This window comes from Panulirus ornatus, chromosome 9, assembly GCF_036320965.1.
Source record: "Panulirus ornatus isolate Po-2019 chromosome 9, ASM3632096v1, whole genome shotgun sequence".
NCBI classification, from domain to species: domain Eukaryota; kingdom Metazoa; phylum Arthropoda; class Malacostraca; order Decapoda; family Palinuridae; genus Panulirus; species Panulirus ornatus.
In genome coordinates, this window is record NC_092232.1 from 23,511,148 (window position 1) to 23,524,846 (window position 13,699).

Below are 13,699 nucleotides of genomic sequence, written 5' to 3' on the forward strand. Positions count from 1 at the left end.
TTCCTCCCCCACGAGTAAGCAACCCTTCCCTTCTCCTAGCAGTTCCTCCCCCACGAGTAAGCAACCCTTCCCTTCTCCTAGCAGTTCCTCCCCCACGAGTAAGCAACCCTTCCCTTCTCCTAGCAGTTCCTCCCCCACGAGTAAGCAACCCTTCCCTTCTCCTAGCAGTTCCTCCCCCACGAGTAAGCAACCCTTCCCTTCTCCTAGCAGTTCCTCCCCCACGAGTAAGCAACCCTTCCCTTCTCCTAGCAGTTCCTCCCCCACGAGTAAGCAACCCTTCCCTTCTCCTAGCAGTTCCTCCCCTACGAGTAAGTAACCCTTCCCTTCTCCTAGCAGTTCCTCCCCTACGAGTAAGTAACCCTTCCCTTCTCCTAGCAGTTCCTCCCCCACGAGTAAGCAACCCTTCCCTTCTCCTAGCAGTTCCTCCCCCACGAGTAAGCAACCCTTCCCTTCTCCTAGCAGTTCCTCCCCCACGAGTAAGCAACCCTTCCCTTCTCCTAGCAGTTCCTCCCCCACGAGTAAGCAACCCTTCCCTTCTCCTAGCAGTTCCTCCCCCACGAGTAAGCAACCCTTCCCTTCTCCTAGCAGTTCCTCCCCCACGAGTAAGCAACCCTTCCCTTCTCCTAGCAGTTCCTCCCCCACGAGTAAGCAACCCTTCCCTTCTCCTAGCAGTTCCTCCCCCACGAGTAAGCAACCCTTCCCTTCTCCTAGCAGTTCCTCCCCTACGAGTAAGTAACCCTTCCCTTCTCCTAGCAGTTCCTCCCCCACGAGTAAGCAACCCTTCCCTTCTCCTAGCAGTTCCTCCCCCACGAGTAAGCAACCCTTCCCTTCTCCTAGCAGTTCCTCCCCCACGAGTAAGCAACCCTTCCCTTCTCCTAGCAGTTCCTCCCCTACGAGTAAGTAACCCTTCCCTTCTCCTAGCAGTTCCTCCCCTACGAGTAAGTAACCCTTCCCTTCTCCTAGCAGTTCCTCCCCCACGAGTAAGCAACCCTTCCCTTCTCCTAGCAGTTCCTCCCCTACGAGTAAGTAACCCTTCCCTTCTCCTAGCAGTTCCTCCCCCACGAGTAAGCAACCCTTCCCTTCTCCTAGCAGTTCCTCCCCCACGAGTAAGCAACCCTTCCCTTCTCCTAGCAGTTCCTCCCCCACGAGTAAGCAACCCTTCCCTTCTCCTAGCAGTTCCTCCCCTACGAGTAAGTAACCCTTCCCTTCTCCTAGCAGTTCCTCCCCCACGAGTAAGCAACCCTTCCCTTCTCCTAGCAGTTCCTCCCCCACGAGTAAGCAACCCTTCCCTTCTCCTAGCAGTTCCTCCCCCACGAGTAAGCAACCCTTCCCTTCTCCTAGCAGTTCCTCCCCCACGAGTAAGCAACCCTTCCCTTCTCCTAGCAGTTCCTCCCCCACGAGTAAGCAACCCTTCCCTTCTCCTAGCAGTTCCTCCCCTACGAGTAAGTAACCCTTCCCTTCTCCTAGCAGTTCCTCCCCCACGAGTAAGCAACCCTTCCCTTCTCCTAGCAGTTCCTCCCCCACGAGTAAGCAACCCTTCCCTTCTCCTAGCAGTTCCTCCCCCACGAGTAAGCAACCCTTCCCTTCTCCTAGCAGTTCCTCCCCTACGAGTAAGTAACCCTTCCCTTCTCCTAGCAGTTCCTCCCCCACGAGTAAGCAACCCTTCCCTTCTCCTAGCAGTTCCTCCCCCACGAGTAAGCAACCCTTCCCTTCTCCTAGCAGTTCCTCCCCCACGAGTAAGCAACCCTTCCCTTCTCCTAGCAGTTCCTCCCCTACGAGTAAGTAACCCTTCCCTTCTCCTAGCAGTTCCTCCCCTACGAGTAAGTAACCCTTCCCTTCTCCTAGCAGTTCCTCCCCCACGAGTAAGCAACCCTTCCCTTCTCCTAGCAGTTCCTCCCCCACGAGTAAGCAACCCTTCCCTTCTCCTAGCAGTTCCTCCCCCACGAGTAAGCAACCCTTCCCTTCTCCTAGCAGTTCCTCCCCTACGAGTAAGTAACCCTTCCCTTCTCCTAGCAGTTCCTCCCCCACGAGTAAGCAACCCTTCCCTTCTCCTAGCAGTTCCTCCCCCACGAGTAAGCAACCCTTCCCTTCTCCTAGCAGTTCCTCCCCCACGAGTAAGCAACCCTTCCCTTCTCCTAGCAGTTCCTCCCCCACGAGTAAGCAACCCTTCCCTTCTCCTAGCAGTTCCTCCCCCACGAGTAAGCAACCCTTCCCTTCTCCTAGCAGTTCCTCCCCCACGAGTAAGCAACCCTTCCCTTCTCCTAGCAGTTCCTCCCCCACGAGTAAGCAACCCTTCCCTTCTCCTAGCAGTTCCTCCCCCACGAGTAAGCAACCCTTCCCTTCTCCTAGCAGTTCCTCCCCCACGAGTAAGCAACCCTTCCCTTCTCCTAGCAGTTCCTCCCCCACGAGTAAGCAACCCTTCCCTTCTCCTAGCAGTTCCTCCCCTACGAGTAAGTAACCCTTCCCTTCTCCTAGCAGTTCCTCCCCTACGAGTAAGTAACCCTTCCCTTCTCCTAGCAGTTCCTCCCCTACGAGTAAGTAACCCTTCCCTTCTCCTAGCAGTTCCTCCCCCACGAGTAAGCAACCCTTCCCTTCTCCTAGCAGTTCCTCCCCTACGAGTAAGTAACCCTTCCCTTCTCCTAGCAGTTCCTCCCCCACGAGTAAGCAACCCTTCCCTTCTCCTAGCAGTTCCTCCCCCACGAGTAAGCAACCCTTCCCTTCTCCTAGCAGTTCCTCCCCCACGAGTAAGCAACCCTTCCCTTCTCCTAGCAGTTCCTCCCCCACGAGTAAGCAACCCTTCCCTTCTCCTAGCAGTTCCTCCCCCACGAGTAAGCAACCCTTCCCTTCTCCTAGCAGTTCCTCCCCTACGAGTAAGTAACCCTTCCCTTCTCCTAGCAGTTCCTCCCCCACGAGTAAGCAACCCTTCCCTTCTCCTAGCAGTTCCTCCCCCACGAGTAAGCAACCCTTCCCTTCTCCTAGCAGTTCCTCCCCCACGAGTAAGCAACCCTTCCCTTCTCCTAGCAGTTCCTCCCCCACGAGTAAGCAACCCTTCCCTTCTCCTAGCAGTTCCTCCCCCACGAGTAAGCAACCCTTCCCTTCTCCTAGCAGTTCCTCCCCCACGAGTAAGCAACCCTTCCCTTCTCCTAGCAGTTCCTCCCCCACGAGTAAGCAACCCTTCCCTTCTCCTAGCAGTTCCTCCCCCACGAGTAAGCAACCCTTCCCTTCTCCTAGCAGTTCCTCCCCCACGAGTAAGCAACCCTTCCCTTCTCCTAGCAGTTCCTCCCCCACGAGTAAGCAACCCTTCCCTTCTCCTAGCAGTTCCTCCCCCACGAGTAAGCAACCCTTCCCTTCTCCTAGCAGTTCCTCCCCCACGAGTAAGCAACCCTTCCCTTCTCCTAGCAGTTCCTCCCCCACGAGTAAGCAACCCTTCCCTTCTCCTAGCAGTTCCTCCCCTACGAGAAAAGCACCCCTCCTTTGCAGTTGTATATAGTGCCTATGCTGTGTGTATCTGTATTTATCCCTAGTGTCTAAGCTATGTGTATTTATATACAGCCCTTGTGTCTATGATCTGTGTACTTGTATATATCCCTAGTGTCTATGCTGTGTGCATATATATATATATATATATATATATATATATATATATATATATATATATATATATATATATATATATATCCCTAGTATGTGTACCTGTATATAGCAGCTAGCGCCTATGCTGTGTACTTGTATATATCCCGTGTCTATGCTGTGTGCATATATCTATAGCTCTAGCATCTATGCAGTGTGTACTTGTATAGTCCTAGTATCTATGCTGTGTGCATATATCTATAGCCCTAGTATCTATGCTGTGTGTACTTGTATATAGTCCTAGTATCTATGTTGTGTACACATATATAGCCCTAGTGTATGCTGTGTCAAACGTATCTTCACTGAACTAGGGGCTATGGTCTGACCTGGAAGGGTCAGGTCAAAGGCCAGTGTTGTTCAAGGGGTAATGAAGATGCATATGTCGGGGATGAAGTGAATAAGGTTTATATTAGGTGAAGTTCCCTTAGGCTGCGTCGCCCTACGTCGTATAGATGATGGTTGGTGACAGTGGTGATGAAGACTACTACATTTACTTACGAGTAATTGTACTTCTAATCATAATTACAACCAAGGACAAAAAGACGAATACACATAAAGAAATAAGACCGTACACCTATAAAACACACACACACACACAAAAGTTATTTCATCCTTACGTGCACTGTCGAAGTTAACACACTCATGGTCCAGCCCTCGGTGGGGGCGGACGTGTGTGTCACTGGCAGAAACTCCGGACTGAAAATAACACAGCCCAGTGCTTCTCCACTGACGGCTCTATTGGTCAAGGGATTGAAAGCAAATTGTTATGGATTCCCTCTCGTACAGGCAGGCCTCCACGAGCATGACAAAAGTCGATGCTTTAGCCAAACTTGCACTTGGTAAAGAAGCTGTCTGGTACGACACTGGGCTGTCAATCGGAAGCCTCAAAACTGTAATTCGAAGGGAACTAACTAACCTCTTTGAAGCACGAAGACGAGTTCAGATAGGCAGAAGTAGAAACACTTTACAATCAGTAAGATGTGCAGTGAAACATGTATATGGAGAAAATAATAAGATCAGTATATCACAAGATGTGTTTGCTGTACTTAGGCTAGGCTACAGGTACTATTGGCGCCTTGGCCTATCTAATGTTAGTCATGTAAATTATAAAGTCTGTGGTCTGAAATCTTGGCATAAACTGAACACTATGTCTTAGAATGTGAAAAAAAAAAAAAAATAGAGCCTTTTAGAGGCAGGTCTAGACAAACCTTGCAAAGAATGTCACACCATCATATTAATAACAGGATACATGAAAATCCAAGATTGTATACATATATACACATGTACATATTCATACTTGCTTGCCTTCATCCATTCCTGGCGCTACCCCGCCCCACAGGAAACAGCATCGCTGTCCCCTGTTTCAGCAAGGTAGCGTCGGGAAGACAAAAAGGGCCACATTCGTTTACACTGTCTCTAGCTGTCATGTGTAGCTCACTGAAACCACAGCTCCCTATCCACATCTAGGCTCCACAGACCATTGCATGGTTTACCCGAGACGTTTCACATGCCCTGATTCAGTCCATTGACAGCACGTCGACCTCGGTACGCCGCATCGTTCCAATTCACCCTATTCCTTGCTCTAACTCAAACAAGAAACTCATCTCATCGACAAACCTAAGTTGAACAACTGGGTTGACTGTGGAATGACTGCTGCAAAAAGGATTGGAACCTATGTGCTCGACCCCGGGCGGCCCGTGAATGCGTCATGGTCTGCATAATCCACCGTTCCAGTTATGTAATGAAGTACTGCATGTGTGATGTTGCTACTGTGGTGTGAGGAGGTTGTGTTGTGATTGTGGGGTCGTCTGCATACGAGAGGAACCTTCATGTCTCCATGTTAAGGTTTGCCTTGAGGTGCTGGGAGTGAAGCGTCACCTTTGTGGAGGCTGCATCATCGTTAGCTGGCGAAAGAGAGATCAGTCAGTCTCGTCAAAGAACTTCTCGTTTCAAAGGAGTCCATCCCGTCCCAGCTACTGAGTGTAGCACAGCCTCAGAGCTACAGTAGTCCCTAGATGAGGGGACCGGGGTTATAACCCCAAGGACCCCTTTCACAACGGATAAAGAAAAAAAAACAAAAAAACATACGTTGTTTAAAATTCTCTCAAGTTCCTTTCAGCCGACTGGCCGACAGTTTATAGATCAGCACCCGAGACTGAGACTAGACACGTGAGGTGCTATATGTTCGCAGGTGAGGCAAAAACAACCTCACAGCTTTGGTAAGGGAGCACACCAGAAACTCATATTAGACTCATTTACAAGTGAGACACACCCGACCTCCTCACCTGTGAGGCTGGCCACGGGAGAGTCTCCGAAGAATCATGTGGGTGATGTTGCCGGGAGAGCAGAAGGTGGTTCTTGTCAGCAACCCTCGAGCCTCGTCTTCCAGCAGCCGTCGCATCCACCGCCACACCAGCGTGTGGAGGCAGTCCTCCCCCATCACACCCTGAGGGACAGACAGGTAAAAAGGGATGACATCCACTGACTGTTCACCATCTTATCTCTGTCTGGCGAGTTCCTGCAGGATGCATCTATAGTGTGTCACGTAGAAAATTGTGATAAGTTTTATGTTGGGCAGACTAGTAAGTATCTTTCTGTTAGATTCAAGCAACATAAATATAGTATAAGAACGGGAGAAGAATCAAATGCCTTATCTAGTCATGTTAAGAATTGTTATCATTGTAATGACTGGAGTAATGCCATCTCAGTTAACTCTTAACTCCTGTACCACGAGATATATCAATGAATCTTCTTTCACTAAATACACAAAGAATTGTAACCTTAACCTTAGTGAAGGTCTATACAAATTGGATAGCGGGATTGCTGATAAAATTTAACAGTTTCCCTTCTTGTCCACATAATATGTTTATGATACACTTGTTTCCAGAATCGAACTACATTCGGGTAGTCACTTGTTTACCAAATGGCGTCCTAGCTACGTCTCTTCGTTGTACATCGACTGATTGTTATATTTCTTTCTTGTATCTCCCCTGATGATGTGATTATTACACTAAAGTGCACTTGGGAACTTATCGTGTTTCATTTCCCCGTGGACTCATAGGCATACACTTGATCACGCGCTGTTATGATCCTTTCCAGTAAATATATATATATATATATATATATATATATATATATATATATATATATATATATAGATAGATAGATAGATAGATAGATAGATAGATAGATAGATAGATAGATAGATAGATAGACAGATAGAGATAAGAGAGAGAGAGAGAGAGAGAGAGAGAGAGAGAGAGAGAGAGAGAGAGAGAGAGAGAGAGAGAGAGAGAGAGAGAGAGAGTAGGAATGACTCAAGATACCCTAAAAAGTCCTTGAAGGGGACATAAGAAAGTGACCGGCTGGTAGCCCACTGTAACGAAATGGATTAAAGGTGAAGAAGACTCAGTATAAGAGAGAGGAACATCGCTTGAGGAGGTTCTGAAGAAAGTGAATTATGTTAGAAGTGTGTTGGGTTGAGGAAGCTGTTAGGTGTGGCGGATGGCATGTAGTAGGTGGTAAACCAGACTAGTGAGCAGTACGTGGTAGCCAGCAATCACACGCATGTAATGGTATGTGGTAGACCAGACTGGTGTCAGTAGGTCTTTAGAAAACACCAAACCAACAGAGAAGAAGAGGTGATCTAAGACCTGACTGTGGATGACCTGGTAACCACAGAACCACAGGGCATGCAGAAGAGGAAGCTAAGAAGGTTTAACACTCAGCTTAGTGCAGCTTATTTCAAATAAGCTTCACCTTTAACTTGCTGAATGGGAAACTAATATCATATAACCTTAAGCTTGGAGAAGCTAAACTGAAAATGTCATGAACTGTGAGACAAGCAAGCTAAGATGATGTAACACTAAGCTTGGGGAAACTAAAATAATTTCACCTAGACCCTGAAAATGCAAGAAGCTAAGATCAAAAATATCACTGATCTTCAAATAGCTAAAATAACTTGGCCTCGAATTTGAAGAGTGGAATGCAATCAGACTTTCAATTTCTTTTTATCTTTTTTTTTTTCCTGAGAAATAGGACAAGGCGATGCTTAAGACAGTCGAAATATATTCAAGACAGTTTACTGATAGAGAAGCTCTTAATGCAGGCAAATCTCTCTAGCCTTTGAACTTGCTTACCGAAGGACAGAGGCTGTCGTGAACTGACCTTGAACTTGTAGACAGGTATGACGTCAGGCAGATCAGGTGCTCCTACACACTCCCCCAGCAGAATATGCAGAATGGGGAGACGAATCTCATTCGCTAGGCCAGGAGGGACCTTTTCACCTCCACGCCCGCAGCCGCCCAGGGATAGCACGCCCTCCACACCACTTAGCTCTGCCACACACACGCGAAGTATGTTATATTGTTAACGGTAATAACGCACATGTGGTCAGTGATAAGTACATCAGACGTCGAGTTAAGCGAAAGTGATCGTAATGCGTGCATTAGAAAGTGACACATGCGCTAAGGTGGTGAAAGTGACATTGGGACGTTAAGGAAATATTAAAGAGACGAAAGTGACACAAGGTTATTGATCTAGGTCTGTCAGGCTACAGCAGTGACAAAGGTCTATCAGGGAATGCCAGTGATGTAGGTATGCGAGACTCAGACACGCGTATATGTCAATGACATAAGTAAAGCAAGGAAGTGACGTGAGTATATCAGATAACACATGTATGTCTGGCACTGACAGACAAATGTATGTTATGTAAACACAGGCACAGTAGGCAGTGAGGTTACCAAAGATACTTCAAGAAGTGATAGACAGTACGTCAGAAACTAACATCGACACAGTTACATTAAGCAATGACAGTGGCTTCAGCACACCAATATCAAACAAGCATACCAAGCCATGGCATTGGTCTTCATCTAAGGTCTTCGCTAACAACGTCTGTCGCTCTGCCTTTCCTTCATTTTCCCGTTCTGACGGTACTAAAGCTGTCTCTCCCGTAGAAATAGCAATTCTCGTGGGTTCCCGTTTCTCTTCTAAATCCACCTTGGATGACTAACATTCCTTCACCCACTGATGATTCTGTTTCTAATCCCATGCCTTTTCCCATAATCTATTTTCGGACTGTTCGAAAGCGCTTCTTTCTGTGGACACAAGCAAGGCTTATGGTCCTGATTGCATCTATGCCCCTGTACTGACAAAGTATACCTCTGAACTTATGCTTACTCATCTATTCCGTTCCTGCTTTAAACCACAATTTTTCTTTCTTCTTGGAAGCATGCATTGGTAAATTCAATCCCTGAGAAGGGTGACTGTACTAACCCCTCTAACTATCGTCCTGTGACATCTACCATTTCAAAAATCTTTGGATCCCTCAACTCACACACCCGTTGACACCTTGAATCTCAGTCTTCTCCCTGATCCCCAGTATGGCTTCCGTAGGCGGTATCCACAACTGATATTCTTTCCTTTCTTACTAATGTGTCATCATCCCTGAAAGATTTTGGGAAATCCTATGTAATTGCCACTTGACGTAATTAAAGCTTTTGACATGGTGGGGGTTCGGGTCTCATCTCTCAGCTACCCTCTTTTGGTTCCCCCTCCTCTCTTTGCTCCCTCATATATAGCCTCCTCTCTGGCTGATGTCTCCGTTGATTGTTGATGAATCAGCTTCCTTCCCTTTGTATATAGCAGCGGTGTCCCTTAAGATTCTGTCCCGTCCCCTACACTTTTTCTCCTTTTCATTAATGATTTCGTCTCTTTCACAATTAACCAAGTGCACTCACGATGACGACTTAACACTGCATTCCTTCATTCTTCATTTCTGCTCCCTCTTCTCTCTCTTGATCTGTATCTCGTCTCAACACAACTTCCTGAATAAACTCAGGATTGGACATGATATCTCAGTGGGGTAGCCAAAATCTGGTAGGCTTCATGCCTCCAAGATCTAGTCTCTACCTATCTTTCTAAGGAAAGTTCCTCACAGCTTTCTCTCTCCTTTGATGGTTCTGTCATTCCACCCCTTGACTAAATGAACATGATTGGTATTATTGTAACATCCACTCTTTCTTGGAAGCCCCACATTACAGGAATAGCTAAGTCTGCCTCTAAGAAACAGCTAGTCGTTTAGATGTCGCATTTTCTTTTTTCTTATTGAAGTTACCCCGTTTATGGAGTACTGGGAGCTGCATTCTTACTTGACATATTTGATTCAAAGCGGTCCGACTTATAAACTATCCCGGGCCAACTTCAGACTTGACCTATTTGCCTTATGATGCAATGATGGTTCACTTTCCCTCTTCCATGTTTCTTTGGTTGTTGTACCCGAGAGCTGGCTGCCGGTGTGCCCCCCACCACTAGCTAGACCACGCAAGACTCAAGCTGCTGCGTCACATGATTACTGTGTGGCCGCTGGCAACTCAAGGGTGGGACGTTCTGATGTGTTTCTTTCTCTGCACTTCGAAGCTTTGGAACTCTCTAACATCTCATGCCTTCAAATAACTATAACTTGGCACATTTAAAAGAGAGGTTTTTCACTTCCTCTAAAATTCGTAAATACTTTCTCTTGTCTCTTCTTTTTCTTCTTTTTCTTTCCTAATCCCCTCTATATTTCAATTTAGGCAAGGACTTGATGTGGAGTTTCGTCCGTGACTGGAGCCTCAAACACGATAAGTTCCCAAGTGCACTTTCGTGTAATAATCACATCATCAGGGGAGACACAAGAGAGAAATATAACAGTCAGTTGATATACAACGAAGAGACGTAGCTAGGACAATCGCATGTTTACCCAATGGCGTCCTAGTTACGTCTCTTCGTTGTATATCAACTGACTGTTATATTTCTTTCTTGTGTCTCCCCTGATGGTGCGATTATTACACGAAAGTGCACTTGGGAACTTATCGTGTTTCATTTTCCCCGTGGACTCTTAGCAGAAGAGGGTGTTTTGAAGTGGTTTGGGTACATGGAGAGAATGAGTGAGGAAAGATTGACCAAGAGGATATATGTGTCGGAGGTGGAGGGAACGAGGAGAAGTGGGAGACCAAATTGGAGGTGGAAAGATGGAGTGAAAAAGATTTTGAGTGATCGGGGCCTGAACATGAAGGAGGGTGAAAGGCGGGCAAGGAATAAAGTGAATTGGATCAATGTGGTATACCGGGGTCGACGTGCTGTCAATGGATTGAATCAGGGCATGTGAAGCGTCTAACGTAAACCATGGAAAGTTGTGTGGGGCCTGGATGTGGAAAGGGAGCTGTGGTTTCGGGCATTATTACATGACAGCTAGAGACAAAGTGTGAACGAATGGGGCCTTTGTTGTCTTTTCCTAGCGCTACCTCGCACACATGAGGGGGGAGGGGGATGTTATTATTATGGGAATAAATAAGGGCTGACAGTATGAATTATGTACATGTGTATATAAGTATATGTGTGTATATATATATGTGTACATTGAGATGTATAGGCATGTATATTTGCGTGTGTGGACGTGTATGTATATACAAGTGTATGGGGGTGGGTTGGGCCATTTCTTTTTTCCTTGCGCTACCTCGCAAACGCGGGAGACAGCGACAAAGCAAAATAAAAATATATATATATATATATATATATATATATATATATATATAAAGACAGTGAAGGTTTTTTACGGTACATTTGATGATATAGCAATTCCATGGGTGCTGTACGGATGCAAGACGCATTCCTTTGACTAAAAAGTAGAGTGGATGTGTTGGAAATGGAATGTTTGAAGATAATATGCGTTGGAAGGAGGGTTGATCGAATACAAAATGAAAGGGTAGGAGGGACAGGTGTGGTAACAAGAGGAGTATGTATAAGAGAACTGAAGAGGATGTACTGATACGGTTTCAACGCAGGGAGATAAGCGGGGAAAGGATGCCTTCGAGGGTATACATGGCAGAAGTGGAAGGAACAAGGAAAAGGGGGAAAACCAGGATAAACTGAAGGGATAGAGAGAAAGATGCTTTGAAGGGTCTGGGCCTGAACATGCAGGAGGGTGTGGGACGCGCAAGGAAAAGAACGTATTAGAGGGATGTGGTATACATGGGACGACGTGCTGCCATTAGGCTGAACCAGGGTATATGACGCGGTCGAGGGAAACCATGGTAAGGTCTGTGGGGCCTAGATTTGGATGGGGGGCTCTGGTTTCCGTACACAACGGCTGGAGAGTGGATATAAACGAATGAGGCCACTTTGCCATCTGTTCCTTCCTGGCTGTAGGGAAATGGTGAACATGTATGTGAAAGAAAAAGATTGTGTGTGTGTGTGTGTGTGTGTGTGTGTGATTACTATTTGTGTGTTACGGGGAGATAGTCATCCACTCGTGTTGCCACGTCTCTTAATCTTGTATATATGCACCAAGTCTTTTACTCCTATGTACGTATTCACACAAACACACACACACACATACACAGCCTAGCCTGTTTGTGCGTGTTGACCTGTGATATATAATTTCTATAATTTCTTCAATTTTTTATGATGCGTGCACTCGTGACTTACCTGCAGTGAGCGAGTCCAGCGTTGTCTGGAGTGGAGCTGCGTGGATGACCCGAAGGTGGAGGCCGATAGCGCGGCTGAGAGGTGTCAGGACTTCCTTCACTACAACTACGGCCGCAGTCGCCACCTTCGGGCTGGTCGTCTCCACCACCACACCTGCAGAACCAACACCATGAGCCACCTCTCCCAGGACCATACAAAATGTACTAAAGGGTTGTAATTTGTAATTAACCCTCTGCGTGTGTTAACGTTAATTCTGTACGCTACCCAATCACTGGTAGCTGCTAAGTCCCAACGACCTGAGCATAACTGTAGTGTCGCCATATCACGCACAAGTCATATAGCGTGTCCTGCGAGACACGAGTGTCCAAGTACCTGGCATATGTCCGCATGGTCTTCCTACTAGTAAGTTTTCTTGTTAATGAGGTGGGGTGAGCTCGGGAACTTTGCTATTAAAGGGGTTGACTATCTCACCTCGTTACACTAATTTCCCCTAGTAACAAGGTGTACCTTAAATTTCAATGTTATATTAAAGAAAATGTCATTGTCGTGTGATGCGGAGTGCAACCTGCTTAAGCTGGCTTGGAGTTTAGTGCTGTGCGACACCTGCAGGCGAATTCTTGAGAGCCAACAGCGGGATCAAACACTTTATTTTTTCTAACAACTATTATTAGGTATATCTCTGCTGCTAAGGGAAGTTAAGTGATCCTTCATAGGTGCTGATTTGAACAACTGTTTCACCTTGTTCTGAATTACGTAATTTCACTTGCCCTCCGATTGTCATATCCCTCACGACTATCGCCTTGTATGTTCCCTTAGGTCCATCATACTCCCCTAATTTATCAATGCAAGAAATAACTTTCTTCCTAAGTGACTCAGGTGGTTCTCTCAACAACAATGATAATAATACTGATAATGACATCAATAGTAAATAATATTGATAATAATGCAGCAAGTTTCCCTTCATTTACACCTTGAACATCTTTGTGTCACGACTTTTTAAAATAAAAGTTTCCTTACTGGCTCGACACAAAATGGATTAGTTGGAGAGAAACGAGAGAAGTCATATGCGTGTATTGAACCGTGGTACTGTATACGCCTAGTTTGAACTTGAAAAATCAGCCCCTAAATGAAGAAACGGCGGAAGATTTTTGTCATTAGGATGGGAAAGGAAGAGAGATGGCTAACAATATTCATCTCTCCAGAGAGGAAGACATGATAGCTGTAACAATAGTAACAATGGCTGAGATTTAGCAAACTGAATTTGCAGCCAGTTAATTTGCAAAAAGTTGCAATGATAATGATCCACACATGAGCGTATGCTTCATGTTGCCCTCGACATTCTGATGGTATTGCCAGTGGCTATCATTCGTGGGACTAAACATTTTAAAACAAACTTTAAGCGAAAGTAAATGAACTGCATTTACGTTTCTTCGATAAACTTTGTTTGACTTTAGTGAAATTCACTCATGTTACATGTGTGAAATAAATGATTTTTCCAATTGAGTTACAGTGATCAGGTTCTATGCCATTCTCTGCTTAGTCTATTCCAAAATGTATGACTAACTATTTTGTGCAAAATCTATTTACTCACTGCTTTTCCACT

General features: G+C 46.0%; 2 protein-coding genes across 3 annotated transcripts in view; both read right to left on the bottom strand.

The window, feature by feature from the left end:
• LOC139750042 (probable glutamate receptor) overlaps nucleotides 1-4,274 on the bottom strand; it is a 67,036-nt gene extending 62,762 nt beyond the window's left edge. The window contains exon 1 of the mRNA XM_071664380.1: nucleotides 4,248-4,274. Coding sequence (XP_071520481.1) covers nucleotides 4,248-4,274 — 27 coding nt within the window. The remainder of the gene's footprint in view (nucleotides 1-4,247) is intronic.
• LOC139750100 (uncharacterized) overlaps nucleotides 4,209-13,699 on the bottom strand; it is a 369,373-nt gene continuing 359,882 nt past the window's right edge. The window contains exons 3-6 of one of the 2 annotated variants that reach the window (XM_071664440.1): nucleotides 12,097-12,249; nucleotides 7,798-7,967; nucleotides 5,916-6,076; nucleotides 4,209-5,534 (exon numbers count right to left, since the gene is read on the bottom strand). In XM_071664440.1, coding sequence (XP_071520541.1) covers nucleotides 5,531-5,534; nucleotides 5,916-6,076; nucleotides 7,798-7,967; nucleotides 12,097-12,249 — 488 coding nt within the window. In that variant the 3' untranslated portion in view covers nucleotides 4,209-5,530. The remainder of the gene's footprint in view (nucleotides 5,535-5,915; nucleotides 6,077-7,797; nucleotides 7,968-12,096; nucleotides 12,250-13,699) is intronic. The other variant, XM_071664439.1, reaches the window with a different exon arrangement.